General features: G+C 51.5%; 2 protein-coding genes and 4 non-coding genes across 6 annotated transcripts; 1 reads left to right on the plus strand and 5 right to left on the minus strand.

Annotated features, from left to right (window-relative positions):
• Positions 1–1,423: 1,423 nt before the first annotated feature.
• Positions 1,424–1,494, minus strand: TRNAG-CCC. Its single transcript has one exon. It is a non-coding gene; the product is annotated as a tRNA-Gly (tRNA).
• Positions 1,495–3,533: 2,039 nt separating this feature from the next.
• TRNAE-CUC lies at positions 3,534–3,605 on the plus strand. The gene has a single exon. It is a non-coding gene; the product is annotated as a tRNA-Glu (tRNA).
• Positions 3,606–6,856: 3,251 nt separating this feature from the next.
• On the minus strand, positions 6,857–13,270 carry LOC100093395 (high affinity immunoglobulin gamma Fc receptor I-like). Its single transcript, XM_016226978.2, has 6 exons — positions 12,836–13,270; positions 11,454–11,474; positions 10,200–10,457; positions 9,435–9,689; positions 8,669–8,953; positions 6,857–7,393 (listed from the first exon to the last, which is right to left on the minus strand). The coding sequence occupies exons 1-6, from the start codon at positions 12,864–12,866 to the stop codon at positions 7,197–7,199; spliced, it is 1,047 nt and encodes a 348-aa protein (XP_016082464.2). The 5' UTR covers positions 12,867–13,270; the 3' UTR covers positions 6,857–7,196.
• Positions 13,271–18,251: 4,981 nt separating this feature from the next.
• LOC100093255 (40S ribosomal protein S3a) lies at positions 18,252–23,021 on the minus strand. Its single transcript, XM_001514809.6, has 6 exons — positions 22,916–23,021; positions 21,858–21,961; positions 20,152–20,339; positions 19,326–19,534; positions 19,000–19,109; positions 18,252–18,652 (listed from the first exon to the last, which is right to left on the minus strand). The coding sequence occupies exons 1-6, from the start codon at positions 22,975–22,977 to the stop codon at positions 18,531–18,533; spliced, it is 795 nt and encodes a 264-aa protein (XP_001514859.1). The 5' UTR covers positions 22,978–23,021; the 3' UTR covers positions 18,252–18,530.
• LOC114808375 lies at positions 19,180–19,250 on the minus strand. The gene has a single exon (XR_003756222.1). It is a non-coding gene; the product is annotated as a small nucleolar RNA SNORD73 (small nucleolar RNA).
• LOC114808342 lies at positions 19,939–20,010 on the minus strand. The gene has a single exon (XR_003756188.1). It is a non-coding gene; the product is annotated as a small nucleolar RNA SNORD73 (small nucleolar RNA).
• Positions 23,022–23,078: the final 57 nt, after the last annotated feature.

Here is a 23,078-nt window from a genome sequence, read left to right on the forward strand (position 1 = left end):
ATTTTTATTATTATGATTATAAATATATTACTTATATTATTCATAAACAAGATCTCTACCAACAAAGAGTTTACAATCCAGAATTCTTTAGTGCTGTCAGTGACCACCCTAGCCACAGCTGCTCAGAATTTTTTTTTTAATGGAGGAGTCATTTCTTAACACTGACAGAGCATATTGCTAGACTGTAAGCTCGTTGTGGACAGGGAATGTATTGTACTCTCTCGAGCGCTTAGTGCAGTGCTCTACACACAGTAAGCGCACAATAAATACGATTGAATGAATCTCTGCATTCACGGAGAATTGAGGATAGTGCTTGCTTTCACAATAATCTCTCATTTTCCCTCTATTCATTCATTCAATCGTATTTATCTACCCTAAATACAACTCCAGCTGAGCCTCATGCCAACCAAAATATTCACACACTTTCGTGTTTCATGTCCTTAGTTCTTGTGAGTTGAGCAAAAGTGTCGAATTTGCTTGGGTTAATGCCCTGCTGTTTTCTTTGGGTCTAAAGCCCATTTCACTAGGCGAATTGTACATTCCAAGCGCTTAGTGCAGTGCTCTGCACACAGTAAGCGCTCAATAAATACGATTGAATGAATGAAATAATGAAATGTCAAAGAAATTCTCTCTCAAGAAACTCACATTCATGGATGCAATCTCACCACTGACTGCTTTATCTTCACCCCGAGGGACGACTCTTCTAGAGGCTCTTAGTTTTCTCTCAGGCCTTTGGCTCTTCCAGTCTCACCTGTCCTAAATCGCTTTGTCCAACCTTTGTAACAGATTGCTCCCCCAGAGAGTGCACTGTACCAGATGCTTGGGGACCGACAGCGAAAGAAATAATAATAATAATAATAATAATAATAATAATTGTGGTGTTTGTTAAAGGGCTTACTGGATGCCAGGCACTGTATTAAGCGCTGGGGGGGGGGGAATACAAGCAAATCGGTTTGAACAAGACCCTGTCCCACATTGGGCTCACAGTATCAATCCTCATTTTACAGATAATGATAATAATAATGATATTTGTTAAGCGCTTATTATGTCTGAGGAACCGTTCTAAGCGCTGAAATAGATACAAGATACTTGGGTTGGGCAGAGTCCCTGTCCCACATAGGCCTCACAGTCTTAATCCCCATTTTACAGGTGAGGGAACCGAGGCACAGAGAAGTGAAGTGACTTGCCCAGAGTCACTCAGCAGACAAGGGGCCGAGATGAAGTAACTGAAGCACAGAGAAATGAAGTGATTTGCCCAAGGTCACACAGCAAAAGACAGAAAATCTACCTTCGAAGATTCTACAATCTCAATGTCCTGAGCCCAAGAGTCTCGTCTCGACGTCGCAACGCCCAAAGGGGCTAGATGTAACCAACTCCCTGTATCCGATTAGGAATTAAAATTCATGCTCCAAAATGTGAAGTCTGCATTGGCCGGGAATCGAACCCGGGTCTCCCGCGTGGGAGGCGAGAATTCTACCACTGAACCACCAATGCCCCTCCGTTATTAATTTTGCCCCCTCCCTTAGTGATATTTTAATCCTTCATTTTTCTTTTCTTTGCATTTACGGACTGTTTCATTGAGCTGGAGCATTATCATTCACTAAGTATACAGACACCGTCCCTGAGATAGAAGACTTTGTCTCCCTTCTCCCCTACCACTTCTTGTCCTGAACAACCTCCCTCCTCATATCTATGACTCTCCCCCCACTTCAAAGCCTTATTGAAGGCACATCTCCTCCAAGAGGCCTTCCCTGACTAAAGCCTCTTTTCCTTTTCTTCCACTCCCTCCTGCGTCGCTCTGTACCAAACGCTGGGGTGGATAGAAGCAAATCAAGGCCTTGGGCTAACACTGAAATGTTGAGGAGAGAGTTGTGAAATAAATCAATTGCAGATATGTACATAAGTGCTGTGGGGATGGGAGGGGGGATGTGTAAAGGGAGGAAGTCAGAGCAACGTAGAAGGGAGTAGGAGAAGAGAAAAGGAGGGCTTAGTCAGGGAAGGCCTCGTGTTGGAGATATGCCTTCTACAGTGCTCTGTATCAATCAATAATATTGAGCAGTCAGTGCTTGGGAGAGTATAATCGAACAGAATTCGTTGACATGTCCCCAGTCCTCAATGAGGTTACTGTCTAGAAGGGGAGACGGGCATTAATCTAAACTAATGTTCTCACTGTGGTATTTGTTACTATGTGCCAGGCACGGTACTGAACGCTGGGTTGGATATAAACAAGATCATCGGGTTGGACGCAGTCCCTGTCCCACATGGAGCTCACAGTATGAATCCCCATTTTACAGACAAGGAAACTGAGGCCCAGAAAAGTGAAGTAATTTGCCCAAGCAGCAGACAAACGGTGGAGTCAGGAAGAGAACCCCGGTCTCTGACTCCCAGGCCTGGGCTCCGTCCACTAGGCCCCGCTGCTTCTCACGTTAATATACGTAAATAAATTACAGATACGTACTTAAGTGCTGTGGTACTGAAGGAAGGGTAAATAAAGGGAAGAAATATAAATTCAAGGACGATGCAGAAGGAAGTGGAAAAAGAAAAAATAAGGGCTTAGGTCCGGCAAGGCCTCTTCGAGAGCTGTGTCTTCAGTAAAGCTCTGAATGTGGAGAGAGGTATCATCTGATCGATAAGAGGGAGGGAGTTCCCAACCAGTGGCAGGATGTGGGAGAGGGGTTGGTGGTGAGATAGATGAGATCGAGGTACATTCATTCATTCAATCATATTTATTAAGCGTTTACTGTGTGCAAAGCACTGTACTATGCGCTTGGGAAAGTACAATACAGCGATAAAGAGTGACAATCCCTGCCCACAACGAGCTCACAGTCTAGAGGGGAGGTGTGGGGGGAGAACAGACAGCAATACAAATAAATAAAATTACAGATATATACATAAGTGCTGTGGGGCTGGGAGAGGGGGGAAGAGCAAAGGGAGCCAGTCAGGGCAACGTGGGAGGGAGTGGGAGATGAGGAAAAATGGGGCTTAGTCTGGGAAGGCCTCTTGGAGGAGATGTGCCTTCTGTAAGACTTTGAAGGAGGGGAGAGTAGTTGTTCGGTGGATTTGAAGAGGGAGGAGGTTCCAGGAGAGGGGTAGAACGGGGGCCAAGGGTCGGTGGCGGGACAGGGCAGATGGAGGCCCAGTGAGAAGGTTAGCAGCAGAGGAGCCAAGTGTGCAGGCTGGGTTGGAGAAGGAGAGAAGCGAAGTGAGGTAGGAGGGGGTAAGGTGATGGAGTAGATTGGCATTAGAGGTGTGAAGTGTGCGGGCTAGGTTCGAGAAGGAAATCAGAGAGGTTAGTTAGGAGTAGGCAGCTGCCTCACGCCTCTCCAACTCTCTGATCTACCTCCTCTAGCTCCACTCTGACTCTCTCTAACATGCTGGTGGCGATGGATTCTTGGTGTGCCAGCTTCTGGGAATAGCTGCTGCTGGGGATGCTGTTCTGCTTTTTCCAAACTCAGGATTCCATTTTAAATCACTGGATTGGGCCACAAAGCTGACTAGTGTTTGGCTTCTATTTTGGAAGTCGACTCGCAGCGTCCCTGGTGGTCTAGTGGTTAGGATTCGGCGCTCTCACCGCCGCGGCCCGGGTTCGATTCCCGGTCAGGGAAAGTGATTTTGCTTTTCGATTCCCCAAGAGCTAGGGTCGTCGCTCTTTCTTCTATTTCCCTCTCAGCTCTATAATAATTATTATTATGGTGTTTCTTAAGCCCCTTACTCTGTGCCAAGCACTGTTCTAAACGCCGGGATAGATACAAGACAATCGGGCCGCCCCACGTGGGGCTCACAGTTTCAATCTCCATTTTACAAGTGAGGGAACTGAGGCACACAGAAGGGAAGTGACTTGCCCAAGGTCACACAGCAAACACGTGGTGGAGTAGGGATTAAAACCCACCTCATCTGACTCCCAAACCCGTGGTCTTTCCACTAAGTCACGCTGCTTAGTATCTTGATCATTGTCACTGACGAGGGAGGAGGGGTTGCGATTCAGATTCAATCATATTTATTGAGCGCCTTCTGTGTGCAGAGCATTGTACTAAGCGTTGGGGAGAATACGTTGCAACAATAAGCAGTCACGTCCCCTGCCCACAAAGAGCTTACAGTCTAGAGGAAAATTTCCTGTCGAGCAAAATATCCTGTTGATTACGTCCAAGATTTCCCCACTGGATAATTTTGACCCATCACTTCCCCCCAAAAAGTGTCCCCCTGGGTGAGATCCACCTCGTTCATTCATTCATTCAATGGTATTTATTGAGCGCTTACTATGTGCAGAGCACTGTACTAAGCGCTTGGAATGTACAATTCGGCAACATAGAGACAATCCCTGCCCAATAACGGGCTCACAGTCTAAATGGGGAAGACAGACAGCAGAGCAAAACAGAACAAAACACACCAAGATAACATCAATCGGGGCAACCCTTCAAACCGTGATGCTTGGTGGACGGTGATATTTGCCTAGTTGGTTTCTAGACGGCTCCGGCCTTGGAATGATGCCCGCCCTCCTCCTTGGAAGTCCACTCCAGAGCTGGAGCGGATAGAATTGCATTTCGAGTCTATAGCTTGTCTTTATCTGAGACGTTCACGTCAAATTATCGCAAATTACCCTATTTCCCCCAACGGGGATCACGTCTCAGTGGGCGGCATGGCGCAGTGGATAGAGCACAGGCCTGGCACTCTGCCACACATCTGCTATGTGACCGTGGGCAAATCACTTGGCTTCTCTGGGCCTCAGTTACCTCATCTGTAAAAGGGGATTGAGACTGTGAGCCCCACCTGGGACGGGGATTAGCTTGTATTGAGCCCAGTGCTTAGTAAAGTGCCTGGCACATAGTAAGTGCTTAGTAAATACCATAATGATTATCTCCCCCCTCCTCTAGACTGTGAGCTTGTTGTGGGCGGGGATTGTCACTCTTTATTGTTGTATTTTACTTCCCCACAGGCCTGAGAGTCAAAGGACTTGGGTCCTAATCCTGACTCTGCCACAGACACTCATCCTATCCCACCTGGATTATTGCAGGTGCTTGCTGCTTGCTGACCTCCAGCTTCCCATCTCTCGCCACTCCAGTCCATCTTCACTCTGCTGTCCAGATCGTTTTCTATAAAAACATTCAGGTCATGTCACCCCGCTCCTCAAAAAACTCCAGTGGTTGCCCATCTACCTCCGCGTCAAAGAAAAACTCCTCACCATTGGCTTTAAAGCAGACCACCACCTTGCCCTCTCCTATCTCACCTCGCTACTCTTCTTCTACAGCCCAGCCCACACACTTCCCTCCTCTAATGCTAACTTTCTCACTGGGCCTCCATCTCACCTGTCTCTCCACCGACCTCTAGCCCACATCCTGCCTCTGGCCTGGAACGTCCTCCCTCCTTAAATTTGACAGACAATGACTCTCCCCGTCTTCAAAGCCTTATTGAAGACACATCTCTTCCAAGAAGCCTTTCCAGACTTAATCATCTCCTCATCTCCCACTCCCTTCTGCATCGCCTCGCCTTGTTCCCTTTACTCTTCCCCCTCCCAACCCCATACACTTATATCCCTATCTGTAATTTATTTGTATTGATGTCTGTCTTCTCCCACTAGAGTTTAAACTTCTAAGGGAATGTGTCTGTTTATTGTCATACTGTACTCTCTCAAGCGCATAGTGCAGTGCTCTGCACACAGTAAGCACTTAATAAATATGATTGAATGAATAAATGAATGCTGTGTGACCTCAGGCAAGCCATTTGACTTCTCTGTTCCTCTGTTACTTCATCTGTAAAATGGGGATTCAATCCCCCTCCATCCTACTTAGCCTTTACACACAAGCAGCTAGACAAAGTCCAGAACACATAACATGAATGGAAAAGCTCAGAGGGACTGGGGCTGCATTGCTATCTTGTGCCAAGCGCTCACTATAGTGCCCTGCACACAGGAAGCGCTCAATAAATACGATTGAATGAATGAATTAATTTATTAATGGAAAGGCCTGGTTTCCATGTATAGAAGAGATTTTTAAGCAGGTATAGTCCCAGGCAGGGAAGCTTTATTGAGTTGCTGATTGCTTTTTTCCAGCCCAGGACAATTCGGTAGTCACTGCCAAGATCAAAACTCTTCCCTAAACGATCAGAAGACCCCAAGCCCCTCTCGATTCTCTCCCTAAACCCCTCATCCGACGTTTCCAGTTCCCCTCCATGAGAAGCAGAAGGCCCAGTGGAAAGAGCCTAGTGGAAAGAGCCTGGGAATTGAGGGCCTGGGTTCTAATCCTGGCTCTGCCACGAAACCTGCCGTATGAATCTGGGTCTGTGCCTCAGTTCCCTCGTCCGCAAAATGGGGGATTCAATACCCGTTCTCCCTCCCACTTAAATTGTGAGCCCAATGTAGGACCTGATGATCTTGTATCTAGCTCAGCGTTTAGGGCAGTGCTTGGCACATAGTTAATGCTGAACAAATACCACAACCAAAAAAAAAAAAAATGTGAGCATCATGATTCCATCAACCTGGTCCAGCCCTAGCCCTCTCCCCTTTACCCGCCCCTTTCCCTGACCTGCCCTTCCCACTACCGTGGTGAAAAAGAAAGTTCTTCTTTATTCTCTAACCTTGATCCTGAATCTCTTCACCTCGGCCACAGTTCCCCTCCCCGTCAAGTGTCGGAAATTCCGGGGCCTGGAGATTGGGGAGGCGAGCAGGATTTGGCATTTGGTAAGCGCTTACTATATGACAAGCACTGTTCTAAGCCCTGGGGTTGACACAAGCTAATCAGACTGGACACAGTCCCTGTCCCACATGGGGCTCGTGATCTTAATTCCCTTGAAACAGACGAGGGAACTGAGGCCCAGAGAAGTGAAGTGACTTGCCACGGTCACACAGCAGATAAGTGGCAGAATCGAGATTAGAACCCCATCTGACTCCCAGGTCTGTGCTCTATCCATTAGGCCACGCTGCTTCTTAGCCCAGGATCCAGGTCCAGGTTTAATTCTCCCGTTTCCACCTGAACAGCCAGAGGGGTGGGGTGAGGGCTGAAACTTTCCTTCCCAAACTCCACATCTCTAAACATTCTCCAGACCTGGGCTTTTTCCTCAAGGCCCAACCTGCTGCGTTAGTGACTCGTTAACAGAGGCTAGGAAGCCACGGATGAGCTACAGAGAGCTAAACCAGGGAAGCACACTGAGAAAGGGGGAGGAAAAGTGGAGGGCGGAGGGGGCTGCCGGTGACTTGATGGCTCCTACCACTCCTCCTCCTCCTCCCCCTGTTCCCCCATGTAGGACCCCCAAGAGAATTTCCGGTCCATCTTCTTTCTCACGGGGCAGCGCAGCTTTCTTCGTAGTGTGATGTACAGGAATGTGCTCCAAGCAAACAGGATTCCCACCACCGGGTAGAAGAGGGCATGGAACCAGACTGGGGGACAACAGGATGGGGTACCTAAAAAGGGGGAGACAAGAGGGAGGGAAGAGACAGAGAGAAAGACAGAGGGAGGGGAGATAGAAAGAGCAAAGGACAGAGACAGAGGCTGAAATTCTGCCCTCGAGAGAGGAGGCTGTCCCCTTCCCCAAATTGAGAAACACCAGGTGCTCCCAAGCACTTTCCCCCTCCCTACTGATGCTTCACCCTCCTCTCACTCAAATGTAAGTAAAACAATTTACTAATGGAATTTATTGAGTGCTTACTATGCGAAGAGTACTAGGAAGCAGCGTGGTCTAGGGGAAGGCCTGGAAGTCAGAAGGACCTAGGTTCTAATCCCAGCTCTGCCCCTTGTCTGCTGTGTGACCTTGGGCAAATCAATTCCCTTCTCTGGGACTCAGTTACCTCATCTGGAAAATGGGGGTGAAGACTGTGAGCCCCATGTGGGACAGCGCCTGTAGCCAACCGATTTGCTTGTATCCACTCCAGCACTTAGAACAGTGCCTGGCACCTAGTAAGCGCATAACAAATGCCAGTATTATTATTATTATTAATATTACTAATAATAATAATAATAATAATAATGTTGGTATTTGTTAAGCGCTTACTATGTGCCGAGCACTGTTCTAAGCGCTGGGGTAAACACAGGGGAATCAGGTTGTCCCACGTGGGGCTCACAGTCTTAATCCTCATTTTACAGTTGAGGTAACTGAGGCCCAGAGAAGTTAAGTGACTTGCCCACAGTCACACAGCTGACAAGTGGCAGAGCTGGGATTCGAACTCCTGAGCCCTGACTCCAAAGCCCGTGCTCTTTCCACTGCGCCACGCTGCTTCTCCCAAGCAGATACTAAGCGCTATCTCCTTGAATAAAGGAGATCATCAGTCTACTTCACCACCCACCCCACTGCCAGTCAAATTCAGGCCCTCTGGCTCAGCACCTCTATCCAACTGTACCACGTTGGGGACCAACTAGGAAATTAGCAGAAAAGGTTTCGGTGGATGGTCGCCCGGAGAGGGGCAGGGGAGACGGAGCCAGTTGCAGTGATGGGGGATGCCTGGGAGGAGGAGTTCCTCTGTGTCAGAGTGTGGATGTATTTGGTATCTGTTAAGCGCTTACTAGGTAAAGTGCTTCACAGTGAAAAAGCCAAGAGGGAGCCAGGTGTCCCTAAGAGAGCTGGGGACCAATTAGGCTTAGGGCTAGAGTTAGGGTTGTGGTTAGGATTAAGGTTAGAGAGGCACGGCCTGCCTCCTGTAGTCCGGCTCTCCTCCTCCCCACCTAAGCCTCCCCCGACTCACGTTGCACCCAGATCCACAGCTCGGGGCTCTGTTTCCAGAAGGTCTGGGGGTCCGTGGCCGCCTCGCATCTGTAGGAGCCGGAGTCCCCACTCCCGGCCACCGGGATCCGATATTCCGGGGAGCCGTCCCAGCCCCGCACCGTCCGGTTGTCTCTGTAGAAGGAGAAGCGGAGCCGGGAGTCCGGCCTGCGGGGGTCCAGCCGAGTGTCACAGGTCAGGTTCAGCAGGCTCCCCTCTCTGGGCTCGGTGGAAGGGGCGGCTCTCAATATGGGCGGAGGGAACAGCTCTGGAGAGGGGCAGACCCGGGGTTAAGGGGTGCAGATCGTTAGGGTTGGGACCGGAGAGGGCAAGGCCCAAGGACTGTGCCCAGAGAACGCCCCCTCCAAACGGCTACAAGAGCCGAGGACCCCACTTTCCATCCATCCTCCCAACGGAAGGTAACCTCCAGCTTCCCAGATCAGTCCCCCGCGCCCCAAGGATGCCCGGTGTTTGTTTTGTGGTATTTGTTGAGCGCTTACGTGGGAGACAGCGTTCTAAGCACTGGGGTAGATACAACATAATCAGATTGGACGCAGTCCATATCCCACGTGGGGCTCACAGTCTTCACCCCCATTTTACGGATGAGGCAACTGAGGCACCCAGACGTGACTTGCCCAAGGTCGCGCGGCAGACAGGTGGCGGAGCCGGGATTAGAACCCAGGCCACTAGGCCGTGTTGTTTCCCGGCGGGAGCCCTCGTCACCCCAAGCCCGAGTCCCGCCTCCTCACCCAGGACGGTGATGTTGAGGGCCGACGACACGTAGGAACCCTCCTTGATGATCCCAGAGCAGTTGTAGGAGCCGCTGTGGCTCCTGTTGGCCCGAGGGATGAAGAAGTCAGTAGGAATCAGGGAATAGATCCTGGCTGTACCGTCCTGGTAGAAGGTCACTTTGTAGACCAGTTGGTCCCTCCAGCCCCGGCACCTGAGGGTCAGTTGATCCCCCTCCAGGAGCACCCAGTCGGAGGCCTGCAGGAGCAACCAATCTGGAGGAGACAGGGAGACTAGCTGAGTCCAAGAAGCCTGGAGGAGCGGCCTGCCTTAGTGGCTAGAACACGGGCCCGGGAGTCAGGTCATGGGTTCTAATTCCAGCTCTGCCACTCGACTGCTCTGTGACCTTAGGCAAGTCACTTCACTGCTCTGTGCCTCGGTTCCCTCATCCGTAAAATGAGGATTGAGACTGTGAGCCCCACGTGTGACAGGGACTGTGTCCAACCCGATTTGCTTGTAATCACCGCGGCGATTAGTACAGTGCCAGGCATACAGTAAGCACTTAAATACCACAATTATTATTCCCTAAGCCCTCTTTCCTCTTCTCCCACACCCTTCAGCATTGCCCTGACTTGCTCCCCTCATTCATCCCCTATCCCGGCCCCGTGGCACTTATATATTTACATATCTATATCGCACCACCTACCCGGGCCACCTGTTGCTTCCTGTTTCCCGTGGGCCTTGGGTGGGGGTCTCTGTCGACACCCTTCGGCCCCAGCACTCACCGCTGTAGACGTCCAGCCTGATGGGGTCGCTGAGGGTGGAGCCCCCCGTCTGGCACCGGTAGTCTCCCCTGTCCTCGGAGGTGGTGGCCCAGATGCTGTAAGTGGGGGTCCGGGTCCCGGTTTCCATGCCGTTGTGAAACCATCGGGTGGTGGTGTTCCCCGGGGAATAGGGGCCGTTACAGCTCAGGGTCACATTGTCTTCCCTGAACACACTGACCCAACGCGGGTTCAGGGTCAGCATGGCCTTCGGGAGGTCGACTGGAGGGATAATTATGGCATTTGGTATTTGTTAAGCGCTTCCTCTGTGCCAGGCACTGTACTAAATGCTGGGGTGGATACAAGCAAATCGGGTTGGACACAGTCCCTGTCCCACACAGGGCTCACAGTCTTCATTCCCATTTTCCAGATGAGGGAACTGAGGCCCAGAGAAGTGAAGTGACTTGCCCAAGGTCACACAGCAGTACACCGAGACCAGTGCTCTATCCATCTGCCATGCTGTTTTCCTTATGGGTCTAGAGGGATGGGGGTGAATCTCCTGAGCGCAAGCAATAGCCGGGGGTGGAGGGGTGGGGAGAGGACGGGAGTTTGATCTGACCCAACTGGGTCTCCAAGGAGCACCAGAGGGAGAGGGAGAGGACACTCTGTGGGGGTCACAGAGTTGGTGTCTTCAGGGCACCGTGGCCCGTGGGACTTTCATTCAATTGTATTTATTGAGCGCTTACTGCGTGCAGAGCACTGTATTAACCAACTCCGCCTTTCTCACACATTAAGACCTCATCCCAGGGCCTCTGGGGTGTGAGACCCACCTCGAGTTGAGCATCGCTGTGGGCAGGGAACGTGCCTACTATTATATTGTACTCTCCCCAGCGCTTAGTACACGCTCTGCATACATTAAGCACTCAATAAATGCGATTGTTTGGTCAATTATTGCTTTCCCCTGGCCCTGGGCCTCTGAACTCATCACCTCCCCCAATTCCCAGTGCGCTGCAGTTCTTTCCCCTCCCCAGTCTCCCTCAGTCACTCCAGAAGCTCTGGCTCATGGTTCCTGGAGAAGAGGAGGGATCGGAACGGTGGAGGAAGGTGGTCCCTGGCAGGGCATTTCTGGGGCAAGCGGCCTGGCTGGGCATGGAAGATCAGTGGGTAAGGGAGGGGGAGTCTAATCCTGTAGACCTAGTTGACCTTCTTACCAGGTAAAGAGGCAGGGCAGGGAGGAGGGGAATGGGACCAACCGAGGGAGGAGGAGGAGGGACTCACCGGCTCGCCCAAGGCCCAGAGCTGCAAGAGACCAGAGAGAGGAGGTGAGCGCCAAGAGAAGGGTGAAGGATAGGGGTTCCGGCGGATAGGGGGTGCCCAGACGAACTGAGACCAAAGCTCAGAAGGAGGAGGGCACACGAGATAATAATTATTATTTTGGTACTTGTTAAATGCTTCCTATTTGCCAAAGAACTGTTCTCTGCACTGGGTAGATTATCAGGTTGGACATATGGCCCTGTCCCATATGGAGCTCACAATCTGAATCCCCATTTTACAGATGAGGTAACTGAGGCCCAGAGAAGCAAAGTGACTTGTCCAAGGTCACACAGCAGGCACGTGGTGGAGCCGGGATTAGAACCCAGGTCTTTATCCCAGGGAGATGACTGTCCTCAGCTTGGGTGGCTCAGGAGGGCAACAGATCTCAAGGAAAAGGACGTGCCAGTCTTCAACCCAGCCCCCGTTTTCCTCCTCTGCCTTTTGATAATAATTACGGTATTTGTTAAGCACTTACTATGTATCAAGCACTGTTCTAAGCGCTGGGGTAATCAGGTTGGACAGAGTCCCTGTCCTAAATGGGGTTCACGGTCTTAATTCCCATTTTACAGATTTATTCATTCATTCATTCATTCATTCAATCGCATTTACTGATCGCTTACTGTGTGCAGAGCACTGTACTAAACATTTGGAAAGTACAATTCAGCAATAGAGAGAGGCAGTCACTGCCCACATAGGACTTACAGTCTAGAAGGGGGGGAGACAGACATGAAAACAAGTAAACAGGCATCAATATAAACAATTATAGATATATACATATATTACATAAGTGCTGTGGGGCGGTGAGAGGTGGGGAAGGGCAAAGGGAGCGAGTCCAGGTGACGCAGAAGGGAGAGTTGAGGAAAAGGGGGGCTTAGTCTGGGATGAGGTGACAGATGAGGTGACTGAGGCCCAGGGAAGCAAAGTGACTTGCTCAAGGTCACGCGGCAGACAAGAGGTGGAGCCGGGATTAAAACCCAGGTCCTCCTGACTTCGAGGCCCTTTCTCTAACCACTAGCCCGTGTTGCTTCCCGCGCTTCCCATGCTGCTTTTAAAAACGTGATTCCTCGAGATGTCCACCCCGATCCAGTACGGTCACCCAGTCAGGACCCGTGGAGGAATCAGACCTCCCTCTCCCCCCACCCAGTGCCAGTTCTTCCCAGCACCCCTTTTCCCAGGGCCAGGAGAGGAAACCCTACCTGCTCCCGGGTGCGACCGAGGCCTTCCCAGGAGAGGTCAGAGGTCCTCCTGCGAGCTCCAAAACTGGGCAAAGATTCCCCAGGCTTCTCCCCGTCCACCCCGCGACTCTGGGCCCATATAAAGTCCGGCGGAGGCCCACCCTGACTCACCCAGAACCAGTAGAAAGGTCATCATCCACATGTCAGTCGGATGGAAATGCCAAGACCAGCCGGAGGGGGACTGAGATCTGGTGAGACTGAGGCTTTTGGCAAGATTAAAGAAAAGGGGAAGGAAGCGGACTCTTCTCTCCGCATCCCCCTAACCCTCTAACCGCTCCCAGTTCCTGAGAAAAGAGGCCCCCCGAGCTGCCGCCTGTGGTCCTGTGGAGCAATACTAACATCCGCCCAGTCAGCTGGGCCGCCTCCCGTGATGCCGGGGTGGAACATCCCAAAATCTGTCGTGGTGACTGGGAAACACCCCAAGAGGGGTTGTCACTGATAGCCTACCCCCCTTTCCCTCACCGGTAGAATGAGGGCTCTCCACAAGCTAATAATAATAATAATGGTATTTGTTAAGTTCTTACTATGGGCCAAATACTGTTCTAAGCGTTGGGGTAGATAGAGGGTAATCAGGTTATCCCACGAAGGGCTCACAGTCTTAATCTCCCTTTTAGATTGTTCCACGTGGGGCTCACAGACTTAATCCCCATTTTAAAGATAATTGAGGCACAGAGAAGTGAAATGGCTTGCCCAAAGTCCCCCTGCAGATAAGTGGCGGAGGCGCGATTAGAACCCACATCCTCGGACTCCGAAACCCGGGCTCTTTCCACTAAACCACGCTGCTTCTCCAGTCTATCGACCAATCGGCGCCATTTGTTGCCCGCTTTGGACGTTCAGGAGCCCCTGCCGCTGGCATGATGGGAAGCGCGTGACTGGCAACCAAGAGATCAAAATACTAGTCCCAGCTCGGCCTCCTAGGGCCGTGCCGTTTGCGGTGAAGATACTAGATCCAAGGAAGAGAGAGAGTTTTGGAAAAATTGTTTAATTCAGTCCTTCGGTTTCTGAAAAGCAGCATTGTCTAAAGGTGTAGGCCTGGGAGTCGGACATCCTGGGTCCTAATCCTGGCTCCGCCCCTGGTCAGCTGGGTGACCTTGGGGAAGTCACTTCACTGGGCCTCAGTTTTCTCATTTGCAAAATGGGGGTTCGCTGCCTGTTCTCCTTCCTGCTTAGAGGGTGAGATCCATGTGGGATGGGGACTGTGGCCAAACCTGATTAGCTTGTAATGATGATAATAATAATAATGTTGGTATTTGTTAAACGCTTACTATGCGCCGAGCACTGTTCTAAGCGCTGGAGCTACTCCAGTGCTTAGTATGGTGTTTGGCATATAGTAAGCGCTGAATAAATACCACGATTATTACATAGTAAGCACTTAATAAATAATACTGTTATTCTAGCTGGCTAATTAGGGCAGAGAAGTCTTCAGTGACTAAGTAAGCAACTCTTTGCCACATCTGTAAGATCGTGGGCAGGGAATGTGTCTGTTATATTATTCTATCGTACTCTCCCAAGTGCTCAGTACAGCGCTCAGCTCACGGTAAGTGCTCGATAAAAGCGATTGATACATTGCGGGGCTACAAAATTCATTCAATCGTATTTATTGACTGCTTACTGTGTGCGGAGCACTGTACTAAGCACTTGGGAGAGTACAATAGTAATACACAGCAAAGCGTGATGCCCCTACCTACCTACCCAATAGGACCACCACTGGCAGTGACCTGAAGGGGTGGTTGGCAAATCACCAGCACTAAGACCTTGGGCAAGTCACTTCTCTGTGCCTCAGTTCCCCCATCTGGAAAATGGGGATTAAGACTGTGAGCCCCACACAGGACAACCTGATTCCCTTGTACCTCTCCCCCCCCAACCCCAATGCTTAGAACAGTGCTTGGCACATAGTAAGCGCTTAACAAATACTACCGTTATTAATCAATCCCTTCTCACACATTCTCAGTCCCGAAGACTTGAGAGCCAAACTCATCCCCTATAACAGTTGGGAGATGGGAGCGTGGCCTAGGGGAGAGCACGGGCCTGGGAATCACAGGTCCCGGGTTCTAATCCCGGCTCTGCCACTTATCAGCTCTGTGACTTTGGGCAAGTCACAACTTCTCTGTGCTAAGACTGTGAGCCCCAGGTGGGACGATCTGAATACCTTGTGTTTTCCCCAGCGCTTAGCACATAGTAAGCATTTACCAAATGTCGTTATTACATACATAATTCACTCATCTTAATGTCCCCTTCGCCCCGCCCCAGCAAGCACTTAATAACATTGATTGGTCAACTGAATTTAGTGAGCACCATCCCGTACCTCGATCTCATCTATCTTGCCGCCAACCTCTCCCCCACGTCCGGCTTCTGGCCCGGAACACCCTCCCTTCTCCATGTCCTTCACAATGACCACCTTCCGAGCCTTATTGAAGGGACGTCTTCAAGAAGCCTTCCTGGACTAGGCCCCTTCTTTCCTCTTCTCCCACTCCCTGCCTCGTTCCCTTCTCTTCCACCCGGGCCCGCGATGGCCCTGAGCCAAACCAGGCTAACAGGGCAACCGAGGGCCAAGCCGACGGACAGGCCTCGTGCGAGAGGCAGAGCGTTTGCTTTGGGAACCGAAGGCTGCTTTGCTGACTAAGGCCAAATCCATTTTCCTGTTGTGGGAACCTCAGGGTGGGAGACGGATGGGGGAGGCGGTCCAGCTGAGTGCCCCTGTGGGAAATCGGCCCGGCCCACCCTGCCTCTAGCTCAGCTGTTCCCCTTTCTCGGGATTGGAATTTCCCAACTCCTACCAGATCTCGCTCTGCCTTTGGTCAGTGCAGAGACTCGTTTGTCTGCCATCCCAACCCCCCTCCATCCCCTAAGTGATACTGCACCTGAATAATGTCATTTCCCCACCCCACCACCCCTGCCCTCGGACTGTAAGCTCACCGTGGTCAGGGGATGTGTCTGTCAACTCTGACCTCGGGCAAGTCACTCAACTTCTCTGTGCCTGTTAGTTCATCTATAAAAAAGTAGGGATCGAGCGCGAGCCCAATCCTGAACGGGGACTGTGTCCAACCTGATTAACTTGTACCTTCCCCAGTGCTTACCCTTCTCAGGGTCACAGCTGGAGAGTTTCCAGGCCTCGACCAGTTTCAGTTATGGGAGGGAAAGTCAAGCGGAGGCCTACCCGTTCCATTCCTAGCTTGGCCAGTGGCGAGTGGAGGGCAATCTGCTACGAGTCAAAACTCACCCGTGCTGGGCAGCAGCGGCATGGGAGAGAGTCGAGGGAGACTCGCGTTTACTGCATGCAAGGCGACTATGGTAAGCCACTTCCATATTTTTACCGAGAAAACTCTACGGATACACTATCGGAACGATTGCGGATGGAGAGCGGGGCCTTCTGGGAGAGACGTGTCCGTGGTGTCGCTACGGGTCGGAAACGACTCGATGGCATAAAGCAAGACCCCTGTGCTTAGAACAGCGCTTGGCACATAGTAAGCACTTAACAAGTACCATTATTATTGTGATATTTGCTACGCCCTAGACGTCAAGCACTAGGTTACAGATGATCAGGTCCCCTCATGGGACTCTGAGTTTCTGTGAAAGGACAGATACTGAATCCCTATTTTGCAGATAAAGGTAATGAGGCACAGGGAAATGACTCCCCCAAGGTCACACGGAAGGTACGTGGAAGAGCCGGTTTTGGAATCCGAGTCCTCTGGCTCCTGGGCCCGCATTTGTTTTTTTATTCGGTCACATTTACTAAGTACTTACTGCGTGCAGGGCCACAGACGGAGCGTGGCTTAGTGGAAAGAGCACGGGTTTGGGAGTCAGAGGATGTGGGTTCTACTCTCAGCTCTGCCGCTTGTCTTTGTGACCTTGGGCAAGCCACTTCTCTGTGCCTCAGTTACCTCATCTGTAAATTGGGGATTAAGACTGTGAGCCCTGATTACCTTGTATTTTCCAGTGCTTGGCACAAATAAGCATTTAACATATACCATCACCATCACTCGGGAGAGTCCAACAATAAGCAGACACATCCCCTGCCCACAACAGCGTAGACTACGTCTCTCCTAAGTGCTTAGGACAGTGCTCTGCACATAGCAACTGCTCGATACTACTGATATCTTTTTCTATCCGCTTACCCCAAGCAGGAGTTTGATCTCAACCACTCCCTCTATGGAGGGGAGAGAAAATTCATTCAATAGTATTTATTGAGCGCTTACCATGCGCAGAACACTGTACTAAGGGCTTGGAATGTACAATTCGGCAACAAATGGGGTCTCCCCTGATTTCCTACCAGAGTCTCTTGACTCTCGCACATTCCATCCTGAATACCTCTAGTGACAGGACTAACGAGATCATCTCTCCCTGCTGTTTCCTGTTCTGACCTCCCCTGTTGTGGGCGGCGGTCAGTTATCACATGCCAGTAAAGATGTGAGCAAAAATGCCCCTCTGCTGTTGCCTGGTGTCCAGAGCCCCTAATACTTGCATTTCTTAAGCGCTTATCTGCCTCGGGCTGATAATCGAATCAGCCACAGTCCCTGTTCCACATGGGGAGCGGTCTAAAGCAGAGGGAGAAAAGGTTTTTCATCACCATTGTACAGATGAGCAAACTGAGGCAGAGAAGCTGAAATGGGGGTGCAGACTGCGAGCCCCATGTGGGACTTTACTATCCTGGGGCATAGTACAGTGACTGTACTAAAATAAGCATAAAATAAATAAAAATAAAGCTAAATTTTAAACATGAAAAATAAAAAATTAAAATAAGTGACTTGCCTGTGAACACTCTGTAGAAAAGGCATAGACATGGATACAGAACCCAGATCCCGACGCCCAGGCCTCTACTCCTTCCACTAAGATACACTGCATCTCCCAAAAAGGCCACCAAGAAGCCCATCATTACCACCACCAGGTCCTTATATCGTCGTGCACGGAGCTCCCTTCACCCCCAAATTCCAACTCCACCAAGGGATGAAAAAAGCCAGAGGAAGCAGGGAAATGATTGTTAGGGTTGTGCACTCCATGGTGAGAATTTCTAATTTAAAAAAAAACCCCTCAGCTCCTGTGGAGACCGGCTCAGCAGGCTGAAACTGTGGGCTGAGGGGTGCCCTGGTCACTAGGGCCTCCTATGCAGAGAGCCACTGGCCACGCTCATCAACTCACCTGCTGTCCTCAGGGCCGAGGGGAGGGGGGAGAGGAGGGGACAGGCAGGAAGGAGACTGGAGACCAGCTGAACGGCTCTACGTAAATCACTAGCACTACAAACCCTTCCTCCGCACAGCTTCCCAGAGTTGAGGTGGACTGGCGGCTCTTCGCCACTTGATCAGCACCTAGGGGCTCTGCCACTTAGTTTCACCTTTTGCATTTATGCCCTGTCGGCATGAGGACGGGTCACCCCTTTTGCTACCTGTGGGGCAGGGGGCTGCTGATAAATGCTGTGGCCAAAACCCCAGGACGACTGTCCGGCGATAGCAGGGGTAAGGGGAGAATTCCAACCTCTTGATTGAGAAGGGGAGGAAGTAGGAGGAGGGGGGGAGAGAGAGACAAGGGCCAACTTTTTTAGAGGCTTGTTTCTTTATAAATATTTTCTGTTCTCCTTGCGGTAAAAGGTCAAGGGCAACTCAAAGGGCAGGGGAAGGGGATCTCCAGTTTGGTCGCCATCTTGGCTACGATGGGAAGTTGGCCGCCTGCTTGGCAAAGGTTCCCCGAGACTAATTCCCCTAATTCCCCGGGGCTCCACGGTGACTGGCCGGACACGTCGCAGGAATCAGGCCAGGCAAGGCAGCCCGGAGCCGTGACGTTCTTCATTCCCCAGCCGTTCGAGGTGCCGGCCTCAGACGGACTCCTGGACGGGTGGCTCGTAGCCGTCGGCGCGCTCCACCTTGGCTCCCGTCTCGTCTCCGGAGGGTTTGCTGGATCCGCTGCCTTCCCCGTGCAGCTCCATGAGCTTTCCCACTGGAGAAAGGGGAGAGAGAGAGATGGGGCAGGGCTCACGGGTTGCCACCGGGCCCGGGGTGAACCGACTGACCACCCTGACAGGGAAGAAAACTGTGCCGTCAGCCCCAGGCCTATGGCACCGGTGGTTATATGGTGTTAGTCCAGTGCTCTGCATACAAGTAAGCACTCAATAAATGCCACTGATTGATTGGAAATGTCCCCATGCACTGAATGTACAGCAGCTGATCCATGGGCTCCACACAACAGAATTGAACCCTTTCCACCACCTACAAGACCCACCCAACACCCACGGGCCGTGGATGTTTGTAAACAGGGACGACGGGAAGGATTCCCGCTCCACTCACACTCGAATTTGGGCTTCTTCAGCATCTTGACTTTGCGCACGAAGACGTCGTGGAGGGGGTAGATGGACTGGCAGGCCTTCTCGATGTCTTTGCCGATGCTGTCCGGGATCCTGCATACCCCGACCCTCCGCGTTATCAGATGCCCCGCACCCCCAACCCGAGAGGCGGCCCCGCCGTGGGAACGTCAGAAAATCGCAACGGTGAAATCACACGGCGTCATCTGGGACCGAAACATGTGGTCATCACCCGTTCCCACGCCTCTTCGCCACCCAGCGAGGGTCCGGGGTCCCTCCACCTCCCCTACCCACCGCCGGGCGGCCACTCACAACTTGTTGACGACTTCCTTGAGGTCGTTGGTCTGCACCTCGCGGGTCATGATCTCCGTCATCTTCTTGCGGATCTGGCGCACCTGCTGGTGCTGGGCGTACGACGTCTTGCGGATCTGGTTGTTGCGCTTCTTGGTGAAGCCCACGCAGAAGAGGCGCAGCAGGTAGCCGTCCGTCGTCTTGATGTCCACGTGGGCCTCGATCATCGTCTGCGGGCACGCGAGGTGGGAGATTTCAAATCGGTTCCAGCCCATCTAATATAATCTTTCCTACTTAAATTCTCTACACAGTTCACCAACACCTCACTGTTTTCTTACCCCGAAAGAGGTGTGAGTGTACACACCCCACATTATTCTCCATCAGCTATCCCACCCACAGTGTCTTCCTCTTTGGGTCCTACCTCTGCAGTGTCATTCAGCGTTCAACGCGCTGATTGGTTCACAGTCAATGAAACCACCATCTTTACCTTATCTTTACCTTTATCTTTACCTTAGTCACCCCTTCCCTGGGTCTTGCCCAGCACCATTACCCTCTCCCCCACCCACCATTCCAGATACCCCCACCCAATGGATCGGAAGATGGCAGACAAGGACCCTCGGAGGGTCAATGCGGGGATGTCAGGAAAAATGCAACAGTCAAATCATGGAATGTCATTTGGGACCGAAACATTTTGTCATCACACATCCCTGCCCATCTTGTGCCCTCTCGTGCTAACCTGAACTGGGGACCACCAGGGTCCTGTCGACACCCCACCCCGCATCACCCCCCCCCAAACCGAGACAGATTCTCTGAGGGGCTCTCTCCCGCAACCCGGTGCCAGACCCACCTGCCACTTCTTGACCATGGAGCACATCTTGTCGCGGGTCAGGTCCATCCCGTGGAAGTTGGTCAGGCAGTTCTTGCCCTGGACGTCCTCGGTGATGAGCTTGAACTTGCGGAAGGCCACCTCGTCGTTCTGCAGGTCGGCCAGACTCACCTCAAACACCCGGCCCTTGAGGCCGTCGGACGCGATCTCTACAGGGCGGAGGACAGAGGCAGGGTTACCACCTTGGCGGGTAAAGCAGCGTGGCCCCGTGGGTAGTGCCCAGGCCTCGGAGTCAGAAGGACCTGGGGTTTAATCCCGACGCCGTTATGTCTGCTGAGGGACCTTGGGCAAGCCACTTCACTTCTCTGAAACTCAGTTACCTCAACTACAAAACGAGGATTAAGACTGGGAGACCCATGCATCCAACCTGATAAATTTGTATCTATCCCACCGCTTAGAACAGGGTTTGGTTCATAGTAAGCACTTAGCAAATACCATTCAAAAAAAAAAAAAGCACTGCTTGGGACAGGACCCCTGGGGTTCAAGGACTATCTTGCAATGGGTCCGACAGGTCAGTCACCAATCATACCTATGCAAGGCTGAATGTTACCCAGCAACACACCTGTCCCCGCACCAGAGCAAAGACTAGGTGAGCCCAGTAGCTTCCCAACACAACCAGTAGCAAAACCCTCACACAGTGACCTATACCCTACACTCTCTAGTCAGCCACCATCTACTGAACACCTACTGTATGCCCAGCTATGCATGCCCAGCTATGCATTCACACCCACTTAAATCCGTTGTGTTTAATGAGCGCTTCCTAAACGGAGCACTGTACTAAGTCCTTGGGCATCAATTTACACCTCTTACTCTTTCAGGATGAACTCATCTACACATCCCTTTTCCTGTTCTTTTCTTCTGTCTGTATATTATGCCAATCTCCTTTGCTAGACGCCCCACTCTGAAGGCAGAGATCTTATCTAGCCATCTTCTCTTCCAAGCTGTTGATAGGATGCTCTGCTCAGAACAAGCGCTCCGTAAATACCACTGAGAGAATAACATAGGAAGGAAAGAGATATAAAAGCTATTTGAACTTCCTCCGCTTTGCCAGAACCAAACGAATGTGAATCACCTTCCTTTCCAATGCTACGGTGGCTGCACAAGACCCTTATACATCATCTATGCGCTTAGATCTGTGTTTCCCACTTGCAACCCCACAGAATTTATGTACATACCTAAGTTATATATTCTAAATTCCTTACTTATAGTTATAGTTGTCTCCTCCTCTAGACTGTAAGCTCCTTGTGGGCAGAAAACGTGTCACCAACTCTGCTGAACTGTACTCTCCCAAGCACTCAGAAGTGTCCCCCAGCCAGTGCTCAATATATTCAATGACAAAATCAGAGACTTGGCCCAGCATATAAACTTGGCCGCAATTTGGAGCAAACTGGGTCACAAACATCCAGTCCAAAGCTCTATCCTCCGATCCCTACCCCTTCTCTGAATCCTCTATGACCAAGCCAAATTCATTCAATAGTATTTATTGAGTGCTTACTATGTGCAGAGCACTGTACTAAGCGCTTGGAATGTACAATTTGGCAACAGAGACAAAGCTGCTACTTCTCCCCTCTTTCCAGATTATCTACCAATCGCATCCGCTGCAGCTGGGGCAGGATAAGGAGCCCACGAGGTATCAAAGAGAGACCCGAATGCGGGAGGGGACTTACTGGTTCCTTGCGTCCTGGTGACCAGGGTCTTCCCGATGTTGCGGATGTTGAACATGGCCGGGGCTTTGACATCGTACCAGTCCTTCTTGGAGAAGGGATCCACCCTGAAGCCACAAGACAATGTTATAAGGGGAAAAAGAGGAGCGGGAGGACGAGGCCGGTGCCCTGCATTAGGGAGGGCATCGGGGTGGGGATCACCGAGCAGGAGATTGCAGAGTGGCTCACTGAAAAGAGTCAGAGTGGAAAGGCTTGGGAGTCAGAGGTCACGGATTCTAATCCCAGCTCCTCCGGTTGCCAGCTGTGTGACCATGGGCAAGTCACTTGTCTGTGCCTCAGTTCCCTCATCTGCAAAATGGGGATAAAGACTAAGCCCTGCGTGGTACAATCTGATTACCTTGTACCTACCCCAGCGCTTAGAACAGTGCCTGGCACATAGTTAGCGCTTAACTATGCAGCGCGGTCTTAGGAGTCAAAAGTCATGGGTTCTAATCCCGGCTCCGCCACCTGTCAGCTGCGTGACTTTGGGCAAGTCACTTAACTTCTCGGTGCCTCAGTTACCTCATCTGTAAAATGGGGATTAAGACTGTGAGCCTCACGTGGGAGAACCTGATTGCCCTGCATCTACTCCAGTGCTTATCACAGTGCTCTGCACATAGTAAGCGCTTAACAAATACCAACATCATTATTATTATTAACAAAGGCCAACATGTTTAGGCTGTGAGCCCGCCACTGGGCAGGGATTGTCTCTATCCGTTGCCGAACTGTACACATTCCAAGCGCTTAGTACGGTGCCCTGCACATAGTAAGCGTTCAATAAATACTTTCGAGCGAGTGAAAAAGAGGGTCGGGAGATCCTGGAACCTAAGGATGGGGGTCCCCCGAACTGCAAGGATCTGGCCTATGGCGAAGCGCGCGCCACAGTCCAGATTGCAGGGGAGGGAGCGCAGAGCTCCGCCGGGCCCGGGGGCTCCATCCGCCGCCATCCGCGGCCTCCCCGTCCCCACCGCGGCCGGGCATCCCCAGGGGAGCCGCAGAAGGATCCCCCCGACCCCACTTACACCTTCTTTTTGGCGCCTTTCTTGCCGCCTTTGGTCAGACGCTTATTCTTGCCCACCGCCATGACGCCGGTCGGCAGCCCAAAGAGACCGGAAGTGCGGCCCGCGTGCAACTTGGCGGGAAGGGGGCGGGGCGATCTCCTAGCCCGCCTCAGCTCTCGCGAGA

This window comes from Ornithorhynchus anatinus, chromosome X5 (assembly GCF_004115215.2).
Source record: "Ornithorhynchus anatinus isolate Pmale09 chromosome X5, mOrnAna1.pri.v4, whole genome shotgun sequence".
Classification (NCBI taxonomy): domain Eukaryota; kingdom Metazoa; phylum Chordata; class Mammalia; order Monotremata; family Ornithorhynchidae; genus Ornithorhynchus; species Ornithorhynchus anatinus.

Bases quoted from the DNA above. Each gene is read 5' to 3' on its own strand.
- LOC100093255 (XM_001514809.6), bottom strand. From the start codon at position 22,977: ATGGCGGTGGGCAAGAATAAGCGTCTGACCAAAGGCGGCAAGAAAGGC. The intron at 21,962-22,915 runs GTAAGTGGGGTC...TTGTGGCTTCAG, and splicing joins AAAGGCGCCAAAAAGAAGGT to GGTGGATCCCTTCTCCAAGA. The intron at 18,653-18,999 runs GTGAGTGGAGCG...CCCTTTCTCCAG, and splicing joins GAAGAAGCCCAAATTCGAGT to TGGGAAAGCTCATGGAGCTG.
- LOC100093395 (XM_016226978.2), bottom strand. From the start codon at position 12,866: ATGTGGATGATGACCTTTCTACTGGTTCTGG. The intron at 9,690-10,199 runs GTGAGTGCTGGG...TGTCTCCTCCAG, and splicing joins CAGGCTGGACGTCTACAGCG to ATTGGTTGCTCCTGCAGGCC. The intron at 8,954-9,434 runs GTGAGGAGGCGG...GCCCCTCTCCAG, and splicing joins CCTCAACATCACCGTCCTGG to AGCTGTTCCCTCCGCCCATA.